We start from the raw sequence: 20,889 nt of genomic DNA on the forward strand, positions 1-20,889 counted from the left end.
CCGAATCAAAGGAAACTGATACTTGACATTACAAGCTGGTGTGGCCTTTTATACTGGCTGGGGAGACAGCCCAGCCCGGTGTGGAGTTTCTGGCCTCCTCCTTTCTGCTCTCAGCCCTGAACTTGCCTCGAACTTGAAAGGGCTAATTAAAGCCCAAAGAAAAATCAAAAGCTTGTTATCTGGCTCCATGACTCCCAGCCCTGGCATTAGCCTGTCTTGCAAAGCTGTCGTCCCTCTGTTCTCTCCAAGGCCACCATGCGGTCTCAGGACCCGCAGCTCTGCAGACTTCCATGATGAACTTTGCTTTTTGTATTGTGGCAGGGAGCAAGGGCGGGGCAAACACCTGCCCATCGGCAGCCAGGCTGATCCCTGCAGCTGAGTCTACTCCCAAAAGCATCACCCGAAAAGACAGAATCTGAGCCAGTTTTCTACAGAAAAGCATCTATGGAAAAAATAGCCAACCCATCTGATCTCAAAAGAACTAGCTGTTTGGTAAGCACACCGCATAGACTTGCACTTTCAAACATAGGGTGTGCATACTTGTGTGCATGCTCGTGGGGGTATTTATTGTACGTGTGCACACATGCATGTGTAGGTGTGCATGTGTGTGCATACATGTGTGCAAGTGTGATTTTCCTCAAGAGGCAAAGGAAATTTTCCTCGAGTGCTGTGTCTGCCATTCCTTCCCAAACTATGTGACTTTGGGCAATTCATTCACCTTGTTGGGCCTCGGAATGAAGGTACAGATCAGAGGGTCTCTAAGGGCCTTCCTTCTCCACGCCGGCTCCCTACTGCGTCTTCCCAGGGAGCTGTGCTTGAGGCTGTAATATATGTACATACAGTACAGCACCTGGCCTTTATAGCCTGCATTTGGGAGAAGTCCATGGCCCCCAGGTCATAAACCTGTCTTGTTTCATTGACTCTATTGAGTGAATCCGCCATTGCCCTAAACCAAAGGCTCCCAAAGATATGCCACCCACTAAGGCTCAGCAGGTACAGTGGAGTCCCCTCCACTCTCTGGCCTGGCTAAGATTGTCAACTTGTTGCTTCCTTCTCTGGCCTCTCTCATTTCCTTTGTGACACTAGGCTTCTCAGGTTATCTGAAATAAATGGCATCTTTTAGTTTCAGCCCAACTACCTAGAAAACTCACCAGTGGAAAACAGCATGAGCCTAAATGTTAGGGCACCAAAGGCAAACCTTGCCAAGTCCCTTCCTTCTTCTCCATCTCCCCAACCCCTACCTCAAAGTCCCAGAGCCCACAAGAACAGCCCCTCCCCCCACAAGCTGCCTGGGTGCCAGCACCCTCTGAGATGGGTTTGGCAAGTAGCCATATTTCATGAAGGGAAACTTAGACTTTTTAAATCAATCAAAATACATTTCACTAATGTGGAATCCCACCAAAGTTGGGCTAGCAGTCAAGAATCACATCCGTGCAAACATGTTCCACCTGTGTGTGAATTCTCCTTTCTTCTCTCTAGGATAGACTTTTCTCAAACTAGGTTTTTAAGTGAATGAAAAAAAAAAAAGGAGGAAGGAGAGGGACACAGGGCATAGAAGATGCTCATAAATCAGACTTCTAAGTCACTGGAACAATGAGAAAAAACTGGACCATTTTAAAGATGAACAGATGTGAAGCCACAGCAAGCTGGATCACGAGTGAGTTAGGTTGGGAGAGGCAGGAGGGTGGGTCACCTGTTGCATGAGTCCCTGGGAAGGTCTTCTAAACCAGCCCTTCATTCTCCCCTTTTTCTGGTTTCCTTCAGCACTTCTGTCACTCAGTAGGGTTCCGAGGCTGCTTGCCATATCTCTTCCACGGAACAGTGCACACAGAAGATGCTTAATACATGCAGTTTTTTTAAGTTTATTTATTTTGAGAGAGAGAGTGAGCAAGGGAAGGGCAGAGAGAGAGAGAATCCCAAACAGGCTCTGCACTGTCAGCATGGAGCCTGACATGGGGCTCGATCTCACAAACCATGAGATCATGGCCTGAGCCAAAACCAAGAGTCAGAGACTTAATCGACTGAGCCATCCAGGTGCCCCATAAATGCAGTTTTCTCAGCAAGCTCTGTTTTCACCTCTGTGTTCCCTGGACTCCCACCATACCACTGCTCTCATTTAGCCATTTCCTAAGGATCCTCGAGGGACAAAAACGTGATGCTCCTGAAGCCCTAGATCTATCCCAAGTATAGAATGGCTGGCTCCATTACTCCCAGTAATGGTTTTATTCTAAGTTCCCAGGAAAGTGATTTTTGGCATGGTCAGTAAGAAAGATGGATATGTGTCTTATACCACAGGACATAATAATCTTGTCTTAACAATGCCTGGTGTATGTGACATCTGTATGACACAATCCCCACCTATTTCTAGCATGCCCTCCTAGAGCCATGCCATGAGCTAATACAGAATAGAGAAAAGCATCAAATAGGAAATCTACCTTGCAGCTCTAGCTCCAGCTCTCATAAGCTCAGCGCCATAGCCATAGCATGTTGGAGCTGGTGCTGATCTGAGTCCAGTGAGACCCAGAGATGTATTTGTCCCATTGGCAAAATGGGATGGGTGATTCACATCCCATGGAAACCACAGGCTAGTGTCCCCCTGCCACGCCACGCCATCCCAGCCCGCAGGCTCTCCCCTGACTCACCGCACTGCTGCAGGGAATGTCCTTCACCTTAAGCCAGGCCAGGTCCAGCGTGCCCTCGCCCCGGTAGCAGGACTGCAGTCGCTCCTTAATGCGATCGTTGATCTGCTTCAAGATGAAGATGCACAGGGCCGACTCATCCAGGGATTTCATTTTCCGTTTCTGGCCCTTGGAGAAGACAGTGAACAGGAGGTCGTCCTCCGGACGGACTCCGAGGGTCCGGGCGAGCACAGCCCCGGCTTTGGACAGGTAGGCGGCCTGCAGCAAGCGGTACTCCACCCCGCCGCGCTCACAGCCAATGGGCACCTCCACGTAGGAGTTGAAGGCGGTGTCCTCCTTGCAAAGCCTCACAAGCTTGGATGTATAGACCTGCTCCTTTGTGGTGGAGCCTGGTGGAGACACCATCTCAGGCTGAAGCGTCAAAAAGTAGACAAAATTGCCACTGCTGAAGCCATAGACATAGTAGATATCAAAGTCAGGGATGACAGTGAAGGTGTCTGAAGGGATCTTAATCATCGAGGCCACAAACTCATCGTGGAAGACGTAAGCGAACATGCCGTCCGCCTCTGAGTTCTTGGTCAGCTTCCGGCTGGAGATGGTAGGGAAGTACTCTGGCTTCCCATCCACTGCTGTGGCGATGAAGAGCTTGTCATCTAGGTTGCTGTAGGAGACGATCACTCCAAAGACAGAGCCGCTCTCGTTGACTCCAGACAGGTAGTGTTCCTTTTTGTGAAAAGGCTCCCCCAGCTTGAAGAGGTCCTCCAGCCTGAGAAGCTTGCAGATGCCTTGATACAGGCTCCCACAGGCAATCAGCCTATTCTCCTTGTAGTCTATCAGGAGCATCTTGTTGACATTGTTGGTGGTGGTCAGGGGCTCATTGCACGTCTGGACGATGCGGGGTGGGTAACACTTGGGGTTGTCCTCGTCCGGCCCTGTCTGGTGGGTCACCAAGACCTTCAGGTCACTGGAGAGCTTGTAGATCCGGTTGACGGCCCCCAAATAAATGTGCCCTGTCCTCTCGTCCACCACCAAGTGATTAAAACCCTCAGCTGGCTCCCCGCGGAACGTAACAAAAGACCGCTTCTGGGACACTGGGGGTGGCTGCCGGGGGAGCAGAGTGGAGGAGCCCATCCCCACCATCAGGAGATGGGAGAGCAGGCAAGTCCAATTCCACGGCATGGCTTTCATTTCAGAAACGGGTCCTCGCGGCACGGTAGCACTTGGCACAGGGGCCTCCTCGGAGGGCCAGGACTCAGGAGTGGAGGCTCCTGTGGGGGAAAGGAAGGATGTGATACTGGGTAATAATGGTACAGGGCTTGTGTGGCTGGCCCCTCGAAGCCCTCTGCACATGCTGAGACCAAGAACTGCACTGGAAAAGCTGGAGGCTATGGGACTCGGCCCCCATGCATATGTGGGTCACCCAGGTCTGGGTGACAGCAGGGCCGGGAGGGCAACTTCAACAATAACAACAATGCTAATAATAATGATCATAGCGATGATGATGACGATGAAGCACGGCCATTGGCTATCTAGCGCCTGGCTTCATAGCAGTCACTGTCCAGCACCTTCCAGAGACTATCTCATTTCATCTTACAAACCCTTCAGAGGTGGGTATCTTCTACCTTCCCCTCCAGATCCATTCCCCACCCTTCTCTGTGCCTCGGAGGCTAGCCTGTATGGACGCTATATCTGTGGGCTGCCTGCCCTCAGGCCTGGTTAGGTACAGCCAGATGGGAGCATCAGCAGAAGGCTGGCAGGAGGGGGAGGGGACAGGGGATGGGGCTGGGCCTCCATGCTCACCCACAGGTCTCAGTGGCTCCAGGCATGCCTCTCCACACTGCCTCTCTGTCTCCAGGTGCTGTGAACCACCTCCTGCCTGACCCCACTTGGTCCTAGAGGAGGTAACAGGCCTCACTCTTCCTACCCCCAAATACTGCTCTGCTCTTAGGGAGCCATACCTTTGTGAAGAGCTCCCATATTGACCTTTGCACAAACAACTGAATTTGCACCACTATCTCCTACTGGGACCCTGATTCGTAGTCCCCTTGAAGTAAGTAGTACCTTTATCCCCATGTTGCAGCTTAGGGAAGTTATAAAACTTGCATAGCTATAAGCAGAAGTGGATTCAAACCTGGGTGTGCAAGTCTACAGCGGGTTCTCATTTTTAATTTTTTTAAGTTTATTTATTTTGACAGAGACAGAGACAGCATGAGCGGGGGAGGGGCAGAGAGAGAGGGAGAGAGAATCAAGCAGACTCGGCACTGTCAGCACAGAGCCTGACACGGAGCTCAAACTCACAAAATCGTGAGATCGTGAGCTGAGCTGAAGTCAGACGCTTAACCAACTGAGCCACCCAGGCACCCCCAGTGGATTCTCATTCTTAACTGCTAATCCGTCTCAGTTTACCCCAACCTGGAACAGATGGGGAGGTGCACCAGCTACTGTTTATATGCAGCAGAATAGTCCAAACAACCCTTTATTGGGGTCCATTGGTCACAGCCCCAGTCTTCTAGGTCTACACCTATGCCGCGGACACTTCTCCTTCGCACCTCCCCACTGCCAGATAGTGCATGAGGCCAAAACTTTAAAACCACATCCTGGATCCCTTTGCACCACGACAGCAACCAGGTCCTCCGGGTACACTGCCCGGCTCTGAGCCCTGATGTCATTTTAATGAGGCAGATCTTGGCTGCCTCCCATATTGGGGCCTCCTCTGAGAGGTTTTCATTAAAAGGAGAGAACAAATGGTTTAAGAAGTGGCCCAATAAATAAATAAATAACTCCCCATGGAACAAAATAGCTCTTGGTCCTAATGGTCTTATTCATTTCTATTCAAGAGGACGGCTTCATATTTCTTCCAGTTTGAGAGAAAGCAGGGCAGGAATGGCCTGCATCTTACTTGGGGGCATCTCAGCTTTGTGGAATTTCTCTCACCCAAATCCTCAATAATGGAGCAGTGGGAAGAGGTAGACCAGGAAGCAAGAGAACACCCCACAGGGAGAGTGCGAGGTTACACAAAGACCAAGAGAAGAAAGAAGAAAGCAAAGACATGACGTCGTCAGCTAAGATCCCAACCAAAGCCACACGTCTTCTCGAGTGAACATCAGAGAGGAGAATGGTTTGCACACCCACAGCCCAGAACAGTCCTGTGAGTCCAGTACCTTCATTCACACCCCCACGTGGGAAATGTCTGCTCAGGGCACACACAGAATTTGCAAAATGCTGCAGGATCCAAGGACAGCTGAGGCTGGGGTCAGGTCCCAGTAGATGCCACCGGAATCTAACTTATTCAGATAGTGAAAGGTTATGTGACGGCAGCTCCCATGAGGAACGCTGACTTCTACCTTGGGGTAAGAGAGCAAGGACAAGGCTGTGGGATGGCATCTGGGCCTGGCCATGAACTAAGGGAGGACATGTGGGGCCAGAAGAGAAGGGGAGGGGTCAGTGTAGCAAAAGTCTGAACATATCAGATGGCATATTCACCAGGGAATGTTTGTCTGGAGAACAGGGTCAGGTAGGAGACAGGGCTAAAAGAAGAGCCCCAAGCCTTGTCAGGACATCCCTGCGAGGGGGAGACAAAACTTCATGGTATTGAGGAGAGAAACTTAAAGGAAGAGAGCACATGCTCCCAGAAAAGGGTCCCATGCTTCAATTTAGCCTCTGCAGAAGGACTTGACTTTGGGGTTGAGGGCTGTGGGCTCCGTGGGGGCAAGGAGGCCCACTGAGTTCACTGGTGAGTCCAGAGTGCCGGGCTCATGCCCGACGTCCAGCGGAAACTCAAGACTTACTTTCTGACTGGCAGAGAGAGGGGCTGGAAGCCAGGAGGAATGTCAGTATGTGTGGGTCATACGCCGTACCCGGGCCCCATGCACATGCTTGCACACTGACTACCTCACCCAATCAGTACAGCTGTCTGCTCTGCTTGGGGTTGTTCCATCTGCTTTTCAGATGAGGAAACTTGGGGTCTGCAAGGGCATGGGGCTAATAAATGGCAGAGTTGGGGCTGAAACCCAGGTTTGCACCCCTACAAAACCCATACTGTTCCTAGAGACACACAATTCCAGAGTCCAGAATATAGAGCACTTGGAAGCCCTTTCTAATCCATGTAAGTCCCCAGACAGAAAAGCCCCAGGACATCACCCAGGAACACCTCCCCACCTGCTCTGTAGGAGGAAGCTTAGCCCCTGGGACCCACAGGGCATAACCTGGCAGATAACATCTATCAGGCAGGCACCACTATTCACCTCTAAAAAGTGATAATGACAGAAAGTGCCTGGCACAGGGCCTTTGGCCTGGCACACGGTATTTTACTTATTAAATGATAGTTGTTCTTCTTGTCGACAAGACGAAATGAGATGAAAAGGGTTAGGATTATGATAACGAGATAGTACGTGATGGCACCATCTCAGTTAGAGTGATGAGGACTCAGGATGGTTCATCTTGAACTGCCTGTGCAAATCCAAACATCAGAGAAGAATCTAGAAGCTTTTCATCTGAAAGAGATAATCCAATTTAATGATTTCCGATCCCCGATTTTAAAGACAAGGAAGCTGCGATCCAGAGAGGTGAGGTGATTTGTAGAAGGTCACGTAGTGAGTTGAAGGTGGGGATGGCATTGAGCTCAGGTCTCCAGACTCCCAGCCCAGTGCTCTTTCTACCACCTGCAGCCTGTCTTCCAGCTTTGTCTGAACCCACCTCAGCACCTGCTCCCTGGCCTTTGTCTTGGGTGCCATATGCCCGGCTAACACAGCTCTCAGAACATTACTGGCAACAATGAAATTCCAGCAAGGCTGGTAATCCTCACTCCAGACAGGCAGGTGCCAGTCAGGACTCAGCCACCAACTCTCTGGAGGGAACTTTCAGCAGTTCCCATATTGGAACCTGCCAGGAACCAGGGAAGTGTGCCTGCCACACCCCCTGCCTTACTGTACACACTCATGGGCCCACACGCCAATCAACAGTTCTCTAGTTTGCGAGAAGCGAGGCAAGGAAGCCTGTAATTATGAATTTACTGAGCAGAAAGGTGCCAGGGCTCTCTCTCCATCTTCTATTAGACACTGAAATGAGACACAGTTATGCATCTCAAACACTTATCACCCTCATCTAGGGATAGTGAAATTACTGTGCCTGGAGAGAGGGGAACCCACAGAAAACAATAACATATGATGGGAATAACCAGCCTCCCTTTTTACACACCACGAAAGGACTGATTAGAAAACAAGTAACAGGGAAGTGGAAGAGAGAAGGAACAAGCAAGGGTGCGGGCTCTGGCTTGCCTCACTGGAGACCCTGCTGGGCACCACCACTGCAGGGGTGACCCAAACACAGGGCACCCCCCAAGCTCCAGACCCACAAGTGGGCAGAGCTGCCAGTCCCCTGCTCCCTAGGACTGCCTGAGGCTGCTCTGTCTCCAGGGTGGCTCCATTCCAGGACATCTGTCCTCATAAGTGGTGACCCAACCTAGGAACCCCTGCCCCCAGTGGCACGTCCTACCCACATCATTTCTCTCTTGGCCATCAATTAGCTGCTTTTCAAAGTATTGGAGGGAGCATTCATCCCAACTCTGATTCTTAAAGGCAAGTGATGTGACTGGGTCACCCCAAGATCACCCCAAAGACCTCACTGAACCAGCAGAATGGGTAATGAGTGGAAAGCTGGGGAACAAAAAGGCTCTGGATCAAACCCAAACACACTGCACATTTCCCTTCTTTGAAATCAGATTTTAATTCTGAATGATCTCAGGGGAGATGGGACTCATTTTTAGAAGCTGATCATCATTTTGATTAAAGAAATTGGGGCTGTCTTTGTTTTATGTGGCAAGTGTTGAAGGGCTCAAACTAATTTTCACGAAATAGCACCCTCCTCTCAGATTCCTGAGTAGAAGAGAGGAAAGTTATTACAGACTAGTTTAAAATAGCAATTACTTCACGAAATTACTTTAGAGTTTACAAAATGCTTTCATATACATTACCTTGTTCTGGATTTATTGTTCACTGTTAGGTAGAAGAGGTATTTGTAAGTCTGCCTCCTTTATAAATAAGGAAACTGAGGCATGAGCAGATACAAGTCAGGTCTGGGCTGAGGCAACACAAAGTCATGCTGGGGTTTGGAAAGCTCTTCAGTTGTCCACAGGACCTTTGCATTGGGATAACAGAACATTCTGAAGACATATTCTAGGATGATGTTTCAAAAGACCATCTCTACAACATACCGTGAACCCAGAAACCAATTGAGTGAGTCACACGAGCTTTTCTATGAAATAAAGTAGAAGAGAAAAATAAGACTATGCCACTTTTAGGAAGGGTAACCACTATTTAGTGAGACTCTTGTTTCAGCCATATATATGTATGCATTGAATGTGATATGAATGTATTTCTTCCTGTTAGTCACTGAGATGGTTAATTTTATAGGTCAACTTGGCTGGGCTACGGTACCCAGGTACACAGGAAAACATCATTCTGGATGTCTCTGTGAGGATGTTTTCAGATGAAATTAATATTTAAAAAAATTTTAATGTTTATTTATTTTTGAGAGACAGACAGAGAGCAAACGGGGGAGGGGCAGAGAGAGGGAGACACAGAATCCAAAGCAGACTCCAGGCTCCAGCTGTCATCACAGAGCCCAATTCCAGGCTTGAAACTCACGAACTGTGAGATCATGACCTGAGCTGAAGCCAGATGCCTAACCGACTGAGCCACCCAGGCGTCCCTGTTGATGAAATTAATATTTAAATCAGTGGACTTGTGTGATACACACTCCCCCCTATAAAGTGGGCATCTATTTAGTTGAAGACTGGCCTCTCTGAGCAAGAGGGAATTCTGCCAGCAGATAGCGTTTGGCTTTCTGCTGAGTCTCTAGTCTGTGGGCTTATGTGGCTCTCCTCTGTGTCTCCAGTTTGCAGGCCTACCCCTGTAGATTTTAGACTTGGAGACTCTAAAATTGTAGGATTCCTTAAAATCTCTCTCTCTCTCTCCACACACACACACGCACGCACACAGATTCTGTTTCTTTGAAGAACCCTGACTAATGCAGTCATGATCAAAAAGAGTTTTAAAAGACACCATTAGAGATAGTGGATATCTGTTATTTTGCTCCTATTCACTTACCCCCTAGGGACCCACCTCTTCACCCTTTTTCAGCTTCTGAAAGACCAAAAGCTTCTGGGGGAGTGGTCACCACCCCTGGTTCAAGGGGGAACACATGACTTGGGCCCAAGCCAATCAGCACAGAGATGCTGGCAGGGGGCAGGGCAGGGCAGGGCAGGGAGTCTCAGTGATTGGTTCAGGCATGGCTACCTGGTCCGATCAGAATCTCTGAGAGATCACAGACTGAGGGAAAAGTTCTAGGTCTCCATGGATGTGATCTTGGAGAGGTGTGAGCCTGAGAACTGCAGGCACCATCTTATAACCATGGGGGTGAAAGATGGGAAGGGGAGCCTGAAGAGAATGAAGCTGAAGCACGGAGAAGAGCAGAGCTGAGCCACAGGAAACTACTGGATCTCGGGGCCTGGTGACATCACACAGATGTCTAGATCAAGCATGCTGAAGCCAGCTCTATGCTTACACTTTCCAGTTGCACGAGCCAAAATTTCCCTTTTGCACAAGCCAGTGTGGGTTCTGGAATTTGTTAATGAAAGAATCCTAACCCATACACAGAAAAATCCAGCCTTCTAGCCAAAAGACGACAGTGTCTCTTACCACATCCTCTCTAATAGACTATTCTTTCACAGGAAAAAGAAAGCATGCCAAAGATATCTCCATGTCCCACTGGCCACAGAGATAATCTAGAATTTTGCAAACAGTGGGGCTTTATCTCAGGTAAGATTTGGGTGTGGGAAGGTTTGTGTGCATGTATGTGTGTGCTGACTTTCGTATTCAAACACAATGCTCCTCTCTCTGCTGGGTGTTTGCTTAGAGGGCTGTGCTGGCAGGTCTCTTGGGGTGTTCTCCACCTGGCCATGCCTCTGTGTCTTCTTCATAGGTGGTTTATACCCCCCGAATCCCCACCCTTCAACCCCCCTCACCTAGGATCTCATCTTCAAAGAAGCCAGCTCTGACCCTGGCAATGCATAGGATGCCCCTGTGATATGTTAAAACAGGAATCAGTTCCCACCAGAGTCTCACACTTTACAAATTATGTTGTATTTGCCCATATATGCTGTCCCCTCTCCAAAAATACGAGCTCCTAGAAGTCAGAAATTATGTATTTTTCACCACTATCCTCTCCAGGTCCAAGACTAGAGCCTAATACATGGTAGGTATGTAATACATGTTTGAGAACACATGAATGAATGGATAAATAAATGAATGCTGAGTGAATGAATGAATGAATGAATGACTACTCCACAGCAGTATGTATGAAGTGGCAGCTGGGATCACCTACAGCTGAAGTTCAAAATGAATCTTGGTGCTGGGCCACTTAGCTCAAACAGTGACCAAATGCAAAATGTTGGGTTTCCCTTGCTCTAATCTAGGGCTTAGAACCACTTATAATACTCAGTTTTGTCTGCTTAAAGCATGACTTCAAATGCATCAGGAAAACTACATCTTTCGTACGTGATTTACAACGAGAACTGTCAGTCCACCAGCTGGAATATCATAACAAGTTGCCCTGTGTCCACGAACTAGACTTTGAGAAACACCACTTATTCAGCTGAGAAAATTAGCAAAGACCCTGTTGAGGAGAAGGAGCTGGGCCTTAAGACAAACTTGCATCGAGGAAAACTTAGACGAGGCAGGAGACATAGTTGCTAGAATCAGCACCCATTCTTTCATTCAGCCAACGAATGTTGATTGAGCATGTACCATGCGAGGCGTTCTGAGCTGGCTGCAAGGGGTACAGACACTCCAAAGCAGAAGACAGTACCCCTGTCCTCAGGTGGTTGAGGGTCTCCTACAGGACCCTCTAGCTGTCCCCCTTTGAGGCCATCTCCAGTCACTAGTAAGTTCTGCAGAGCTCCATTGACCAGCCCCTGCTAGGAACCAGGAAACTCATTTCCCTTAGCCTCCTCTACAGTGCCCCACTTTATGTAATTCATCTCTTGTCGAGACAAGGCTGGAGGACAGAAAGCTAATGATCCACCAAAAATGTGTGCTTCTCCATCCATGCGGCTGACTGTGTGAAGTTGTTGGTAAGAGGGGGCCACCAGCCACCTCTCCCAGCCTCTACATTTTCACACAGTATCCAGGTGTGACCCTGTGAATAGTGAAGAATTGTCACGGTTCCACCTCTGCACCAAAGCAGTTAAGAAATAGATATGTCTTCCCTACAGAGCCTTTCACCAGTTGGAAAAAGAGGGTTCTGAGGCTCTACAGGATTATGGAGCCTAGAGGTGGAAGGACCCATCCACCAAGGCAGGAAAGAAACCTTTACTGGAACAAGGCTCTGAAATGGTGGATTTCTGTGTGACAGCTGTAGGCACAACCCTGACTAACACAGGCAGAAAGAGCCAGCATATCAGAGCCATGATTCAAACCCCAGCCTGGGTGCTGTAGGGGCTCTGATTCTTGTAGCACATAAGGCTGCCCCTGGCGGGGGGGGGACCCCTTTAAATGCCAGCAGCCCCCTCCTTGTTCTTAAAGCCAGATTTCAAGTATCTGTGCCTAGATGGGTACAAGATGACCATGCCAATGTCTACAAGGAAGAAAAATCTTCTTCATGTTCCTCAGTGGCCCTCCCAAAGTTTGGGAACTAGGGAGGCATTATGTGTGTGCAGATGAGGGCAGAGAGAGGGCTGGGGACACAGCACAGGTCTCCTTTCTATTTAATTCAAGAAACACTAGACATCCATTGATCCAAATTAGCAAAATGGACAAATGCCTTTATTAGATTCCTACTCTAGTTTATAATCTATGTGCTCAGAAGAACATCCTCAGTAAGTATTTTTGTGTGTGTCTGCTTTTCTCACATTAAACTCTTAGTTTCTCTAAGTGGGAGCCATGAATTGTTATTTTATTTTTCTCAAGAATCATTTACATGTGACATCTGTAGTCTAGTCATGCAATGGCTGTCCCCAAAGCCTGTGATGTGCGTGCAGCATGTGTTCATTGCCCCCCTCCCCATCGCCATCTCAGAAATGAGTGCCACATTCATAAATGGGAAAGTGCCTGAGGGTGTGAATGTTGCAGTGCAATCCATTACTACCGCTAGGGGGAAAAATCAAGTCAAAGCAACCGTCTTTCCAAGAGAAGGTCACAGCACTGTCATCGGACAGTCATATGTGCATGCAGGACTCTGAAAGTTCAGCGTGGCCATAACCCAGCAAAAACCAGAATGCAACAACAGCTAGGGCAGGTCAGGAGCCCAGGAGTCAATCCCTCCAGTCTGTTTTCCCTCTGCTCTGCTTCTGTTCTTTTGAACAAGGAGAAATGTGACATTGGTGGTTGGGGGAAGGGCTGGAGGCCCCATCAGGGGCGGGGAAGAGAGAGGAATGGGGAGCCAGGCACAGACCTAGAGTCCCTGTGCCTCCAGGCAACCAGCCCGGGTCCCCAGGAAATTCAGCACCAAGCTCAAGCTGCTCAGGGCTCTCTTAATCCTTACTTCCCAGTTTATTGAAGGGGGCTGGCGAAATGTGATTACCATGGACAGAGCCTTTGGAACCAGCCTGGAAGGAGCCTCTGCAGGAGGGTGAGTCTGTGAGCCGCCCCCATTCAGAGATTAGGTCGTCTCTGGACCCCTGAGGTCCCCATCTATGGTTTCCCCTCCCCCAGGCCTCCTTGTCCTTGGCCTTGAGGGAGCCCCCCAGGGACAAAACCACCCCTCTCTGGCCAAGTCTGCAGTTCCCAGCAGAGCTGAGTGGGAGCTTCAGCGAGCCCAGGCAGCTCAAGATGGAACTCTTATTATTACTTCGCAGCAGCCTTTTATATTCCAGGCACTGTGCTCCGGGTGGGGGAGTCGCTAAGCAATGACTCTCTTTACTCCAAGTCTGGCTGTGAGGCTTTAAAAACACAACATTCTCAATAGCAGTCTGGGCTGGGAGGACAGAATCATAAACTTTCCAGTGTCTCATTTAAAGAAACAGGCTGGCCAGGAATTCAGGGTCAGATGCCCCAGCTGGACTTGGCATCAATGTGGTCACTCTCTCCCACCCCAACCCTGGGCCCAGCCCATGAGGAATGCCCTACCCAGGGGGCTGGCTCCCAGTATTCTGAGGGTGCCTATTCCCTCTGGATGTATGGAAATGGAGGGACATCACGCAAAGGTGCTCATGACACCCGAAAGCTATAGCAAAAGGGCATTTGCTGTCACTTTTGCTGCTCCAAGATCTGGGTGGACACTCAGATCACAGAGATGGGGCTGGGGGTCCATCACAGGCTGGGGACAGTCAATGCTCCATGCAGCCATTCACATACATGTGGCCTGGGGGGAAGCAGATTGAAGGCTTGCTTAGCTGACTGATTTTCATCTGGAGACAAGGCTCACTACAGCTCTTCCAGCCACATTTCCCTCAGCCCTGACATCCCCTCTGCCTGGACTCTCAGTGTGGCAGCAGCAAGCAAAACCATATCACATGGCTTCACCCCAGTGAGCTCCTCCTCTCCATACCCTCCTCTCCTCTCATGGTCAAGGGAAGAAGCAGGATCTTCTTAGCCCACAGTGGGTCATGGTTAATGTTCACCCAAAGTCATCCACAAAAGCCTCCTTTCTCTGAGTCACCATGGCAAGGATGCTACAGAAGTCAGGAATGGTAATCCCAACTGGTCACAGTCCTGCTCAGTGGCTGCCCTTCTTTCTTAATGCCTTAGTTTCTCCATCTGTAAAATAGTGTTTCGGGAGATAGGGTGATAAGGCAAGAGAGATCACCAAGTTCCTTCTTGGGCTAAATTTCGAAGTGAGAGTAAGGCATTTAGGCCTCCTGGGATACAGGCCATCACTTGTGTTGGGAAGGTTCCACAGATGGCACGTGCCACAGAACCACATAATGGTGACGATTACAACACCCAGGGTAGGGGGTGGGAGGGTGTTGACTAGAAAACAAAAGGCTGGCATTGAAGTTTCTCTCTTGAGGCTCTTTGCATCTTTGCTTAAACTGGCTTTCTAGCGGCCTAAATCTAAATTGTGGAGCGCCTTGGGAGAGCCTGCCACGGTCGGATTGCACTGCCTGCCCTTTGAGAACGCAGAGCACTCATCTGTCAAGTGGCCCTAAATCACCCGCCTTGAGCCATTTTCTCTCTTGTAATAAGGAAGGCTGGAGCGGGGCGTACTTTGTCAGCTCAGGTTCTGGTCCATCTCACAGAGCCAGGTCCAAGTGAGCAAACTAGCCCTTCAGGGAGGGGCCTTCACTTCTTCTGGCCTCTGGGGATCCCCACCCACAACAGTTGACTGAAAAGTCAGCAGGAGTCCTCTAGACTCTGAAGCACCACCCCCCCAACCCCAACCCAAGGGTTTAACTTACATCCGTGATAGAGTGATTTTGCCCATTTCCTTCCCTTTCACTAGTAAGAAAATAAATGTTAACAAGGAATGAAAATTCCCTTCCTTAGACAAGTGTGAACTCTCTAACTCGACTTTTCTAGCTGAAAAAGGTTAAGAGGTTTGGAAAGGATGCTAAATACAGGGTGCTGGGGGATCCCAGCTGGGAGCCCATTGCTCTCAGATCCTTGGGCCTCAGCATTTCCCCCAGTTAGCACCTGGCTCCCCAAATGTCCCCCCACCGACCCCAGGCCCTGTGACTGCTGCCCGCATCAGGGCCACCGCCCTTCCCGCCCACACAATCTTCATATAAGGAGGCCAGTATTTCCACCAAAGAGTGGCACTGTGAAGGAGCAGCCTATTTGGGGCACATTTGGGCCAAATGACAGTACTTCTGTTGTCATCTAATGTCTAGTAGGAGGGTTCTCTTCCCAGTCCCATCATTGTCCTTCTACCTCCTCCCTTTCTTTTTCAATTCCAGGAAAAATCAGGAAGTGAACAGTTGTCTCCCTTGCTGGTCTATATTCATGTAATTAGTGCTATTTAATTCCACGATGAGCCAAAGCTCATAAAATACAAAACATATTTCAGCTGCGTGCCGCAAATCTTGGCAGAAATCTCCCTTGCAGCCGGAAGCTGAACAGAGCTATATTCGCTCCTTAAAAAAAAAAGTGTTCAGAATGATTGCAACAAAGTTCTGGGGCCAGACACCGCTACCTGGAAGTAAGCAAGGAGGTAGCAGTAATAGGTCTTATATCTTCAAGTTTGGAAATAATTCCCATCACCATGACAACACTGAATTTTTGAAGTATTTAGTATTGATCAAGTAATGTTAGTATAGTATGCTATTCCTATTAAGATGCTTGTTCTTGGCTCACCTACTGCTTATTCCCGTGTGCTTTATGGTATTGGGTCCCCAACAGTGGGGATTTGTGCCACCAAGTCATACTGTTCCTCCTACCTGCTGGGAACACACCTATGAATCAAATGACTAAGGAGACATGTGTGGTTTCTGGCAACAATTCTAAAGGAATGAACACATTCCCATCTCCCAACTCCTTCTCCCCTGCCTGCCCCACTCTGCTGAGACCTCACCCTACTTCTGTATTTATACCAGAAACATATGAGGCAAGGAGTAGGAAATCTTTACCCCCAACCCACCACCCTTTCACAAGCAAGTCACAGAATGGTGAAGACCCTCAGATGTCATTCTCCAAGGTGTCCATCACCATAAAGTAGCAACAGAACATGGTCCTCAACAAGTCAACCTCTGCCCCAACATCAATGCCAGGCTCTCTTGCCCTCACCCCTGACAGGACTGGTTTCCTCCCAGAGCACCCCTGTGAATTAGTTGTGCCCTTCTCCTCCAGGTGAAAGAATACAGGAGGGGCATATTGGTGGAGGGCCCATGGCAAGGCCAGGCAGAGGAAGATTCATGTTGGATACTGCTGACACTCACTTTCAGGACCTGCTCAGAAGCTGTATCACTGGTGGCACAAGAGGCCAGGAGATGGATCCAAGGTGTGATACAGGGTTGAATCCACTGCAAAACCCAGGAGGCCTTTAAGTAGACTCATAGCTTTTATGAGTCTGTTCTGCACATTGCCCAGTGGACGGAAACATGAAGTGCTCCACAGAGAGGAAAATGCCTGCTAGCTCCACCCACCTCCTCCTCTTACATGGCCTGAGATTCCACCCCCACTACCTCTCATTCGTGTGTAAACCTTGCCTTCCATAAGCTCCTTCATATGAAATAAACACTCATGACTCCAAAAATATATATCCATCCCCATCCAATGATTGTTAATGTCCAGATGGGGACACAGAGACTCAGAGAATATCATTAATTTTCCCAAAGCCATGCTCTTCCTATGTCTACAACTCAAGTCTTCTGACAGATCCAATACTTCTCTGTAAACCACAAAGTCACCCATCAGAGGTCATCACTGACGTTTCTATTTCAAAAGTAGGAGGGCAGGTGAATCTAGGAGGCCTCTGACCCATGTGTGGTTGTTAAATTGGAGGGAAGGAAGTCCTTCTAGCCTATTGGAATATAGAAACTGAACTGTTTTGGAGTGCCATCATCTTGATAGGCCTTGATACCTTGCATGTGAAGGAGAGACGAGACCCCTTTCCTTCATCCCAGGGAAATGACACAAGTGGACAAGGCCTGGGTGGCCAAAGGATGATATGAAATGGCCAAGCAGGGAAGATGACCCAAGTCCATTTATGCATTTGTTCAACAACACTTACTTGGCTCCTACCAGGAACCCAGGTACTAAGAGTACACAATGAGTAAGACAAAAGTCTTTGATGTCAGAGCTTACACTTAATAGGGAGAATACAGACAATGAATAAGAAAACATAATTATTTTCAGATAGTGTTAAGACTTTAAAAAATAGAAGGCATGGCCATTTGATACAGAGTAGCTGTGGGGTAGGGGGCAGAGTCCCCAACTGGAGTGACCAGTGGAGGTCTCTCTGAGGTGATGCTTACAAAGGAGCTAAATAAATAACAAAGAGGAGCCAGCTATGCCAAGATTTGGGGAAGGGGCATTCTAGGCCAAAGGAAAGTGAAGGGAAAAATTCTGAGGAGGGGCAGGCTTAGCAAGAAAAAGGCAGAAGACTGAGGGTCTGGAAGGCACTGATGAGCAGAGAAGTGTGAGTAATGGGGTCAGAGAGGAAGGCAGGGGGTAAATGGCAGAGGACATCTAAAACTCTGGGAGGGGCACCTGGGTGACTCAGTCGGTTAAGTGGCTGACTCTTGGTTTCAGCTCAGGTCATGATCTCCTGGTTTGTGAGTTTCAGCCCCATGTCGAGCTCTGTGCTGACAGTGCAAAGCCTGCTTGGGATTCTCTCTCTTCCTCTCTCGCTGTCCCTCCCCTGCTTGCACTCAATCTCTCTCTCAAAATAAATAAACATTAAAAAAATAAAAGCTATGGGAAGAAATGTGAATTTCACATGAAAAGGTTTTAAGCAAGGTCAGGTTTATCATTGACAAACTCAGTCTGGCTGCTAGATGGAGAATGGTTTGTGGGTGGAACAGAAGACCTGTAGTTCACTGAGGGGTGATGGTGGCCAGGCTCAGGTGCCGGTGTTGAAAACAGAGAACCTGCTCCAACAGCATTGCTCGTGAGTATGGAAATGAGAGGGGAGGGAGGAAGGGAAATGCATAACAACTCCTTGATTTGGGCTTGAGCAACTGAACTGGGTGGGTAGTAGTGCCATGTTACTGTTATGGGAACACTTTGCAGGGGAGCAAAGAAATCAAGAGTTCTGTTTGGGACATCAAGGGCAAGATCATCTGCAGAGCCAGTCCTGCCCAGGTTGATGTGAAAGGGAATCATGGAGAGGAGTGGTTCACACAGAACCCAGCTGTGTGGTCTGCACAAGGCACCTTATTTAAACACTCCCAAAAAGATGGTAATGGTATCCTTATTTCCTAGATGAGAAACTGATTCTTCATAATGAAATATAAAATGAGGCTAAGACCTGAACCTAGACCTACAGAAAGGCCCTTAGTCATCAGGACCCTCTGCTCTGACAGTTCCCTGGTGATGCAGATGGTGTATCAATGACCTCAACTGGAAGAAGTTGATGCCAATAAAAAATAAAACATATTTCACTTAAGGGGCTAGCATTTTACAGTTACTTTTTGGGATAGAACTGTCACATCAAACTTTCTCTTTTACTGAAGGAGACTTACAAATGTTTATGAAGTACAAGCTAATTTGTAAACTTCATAAATTTCCAATGAAAATTAATAATATGAAAAGAGTAAAACTTGCAAGGGATAATTGGCATCAGTCACATATTTCTTAGCAAAGAGCTCTCTCTTCACTCAAGTTATAAAGAGCATCCTGGGCACTCAGTTACGCAAACGAGCGAAGGTCTAAAGGCCAGAGTCTGAATCAAAAGAACTCAGACTGGCATTCTTCACAGAGCCAGAAAAAACAATCCTAAAATTTGTATGGAACCAGAAAAGACCCTAAATAGTCAAAGCAATCCTGAAAAAGAAAACCAAAGCCAGAGGCATCACAATTCCAGACTTCAAGCTGTATTACAAAGCTGTAATCAAGATAGTATGGTACTGGCACAAAAACATACATATAGATCAATGGAACAGAAGAGAGAACCCAAAAATGGACCCACAAATGTATGGACAACTAATCTTTGACAAAGCAGGTAAGAATATCCAATGGAAAATTCTGAAGATTCTACAGATTACAGATCTATAGATTCTACAGTCTCGTTAGCAAATGGTGTTGGCAAAACTGGACAGGGATATGCAGAAGAATGAATCTGGACCACTTTCTTACAAAATAAAACAAAAATAAATTCAACATGGATGAAAGACCTAAACATAAGACAGAAAGAAGAAAACAGGCAACAGAGAAGAAAACAGGCAACAACCTCTTTGGCCTCGGCTGCAGCAACTTCTTACTTGACTTGTCTCCAGAGGCAAGGGAAACAAAAGCAAAAATGAACTATTGGGATCTCAACAAGATAAAAAGCTTCTGCATAGCAAAGGAACCAATCAACAAAACTAAAAGGCAACCAGTGGAATGGGAGGATATATTTGCAAATGACATATCAGATAAAGGGTTAGTATCCAAAATCTATCAAGAATTTAGCAAACTCAACACCCCCCCCAAAAAAAAATCCAGTGAAGAAATGGGCAAAAGATATGAACAGACACTTTTCTAAGAAAAGATATCCAGATGGCTAACAGACACATGAAAGAATGCTCAACATCACTCATCATTGGGGAAATACAAATTAAAACTACAATGAGATATCACCTCATACCTGTGAGAATGGCTAAAATTAACAACTCAAGCAACAACAGATGTTGGCGAGGATGCAGAGAAAGAGGAATCTTTTTGCATTGCGGGTGGGAATGCAAACTGGTGAAGCCACTCTGGAAAACAGTATGGAGATTCCTCAAAACATAAATAGAACTACCCTATGACCCAGCAATTGTGTTACTAGGTATTTATCCAAAGGACACAGGTGTGCTGTTTTGAAGTGGCACATGCACCCGGATGTTTATAGCAGCGCTATCAACAATAGTCAAAGCATGGAAAGAACCCAAATGTCCATCGACTGATGAATGGATAAAGAAGATGTGGTATATATAAACAATGTATTACTCGGTGATCAAAAAGAATGAAATTTTGCCATTTGCAACAACATGGATGTTGCATCAATACTAGAGCGTATTAATGTAAGCGAAATAAGAGAAAGAAAAGTATCATCTGACTTCACTCATATGTGGAATTTAAGACACAAAACAGATGAACATAAAGGAAGGGAAGAAAAAAAATAATATAAAAACAGGGAGGGAGACAAACCATAAGAGACTCTTAAATACAGAGAATAAGGATTGCTGGAGGGGTTTTGTGTGGGGGTATAGGCTAAATGGGTAAGGGGCATTAAGGAGGACACCTGTTGGGATGAGCACTGGGTGTTATACGTAAATGATGAATCACTAAATTCTATTCCTGAAATTACTATTACAGTATATGTTAACTAACTTGGATGTAAATTTAAAAAAAATAAATTAAAAAACAAAAAATAAAAAAAGAACTCAGACTGAGGACAAGATTTTTTGTAATATCAACTTTAAAAAAAAATCGGTAATATGTATGTTACATAAAATTTACTATTTTAACCATTTTAAGTGTATACTTCAGTGGCATTAATTACATTCACATTATTGTGCAACCATCCCCACCATCCATCTCCAGAACTTTTCATCTTCCCCAGCTGAAACCCTGTCCCCATCAGTTGCAAACTTCCCAAGCCTCCCTCCCTGCAGCCCCTGACAACCACCCTT

The 20,889-nt window shown here is 47.5% G+C and overlaps 1 protein-coding gene across 5 annotated transcripts in view; it reads right to left on the bottom strand.

The window, feature by feature from the left end:
• The window catches only part of PLXNA4 (plexin A4), a 586,108-nt gene that overhangs the window by 358,186 nt on the left and 207,033 nt on the right, over positions 1 to 20,889 (bottom strand). For all 5 annotated transcript variants that reach the window (XM_042972611.1, XM_042972629.1, XM_042972638.1 and 2 more), the window contains one exon: positions 2,643 to 3,907. In XM_042972611.1, coding sequence (XP_042828545.1) covers positions 2,643 to 3,907 — 1,265 coding nt within the window. The remainder of the gene's footprint in view (positions 1 to 2,642; positions 3,908 to 20,889) is intronic.

The sequence above is a fragment of the Panthera tigris genome, chromosome A2 (assembly GCF_018350195.1).
Source record: "Panthera tigris isolate Pti1 chromosome A2, P.tigris_Pti1_mat1.1, whole genome shotgun sequence".
NCBI classification, from domain to species: Eukaryota; Metazoa; Chordata; class Mammalia; order Carnivora; family Felidae; genus Panthera; species Panthera tigris.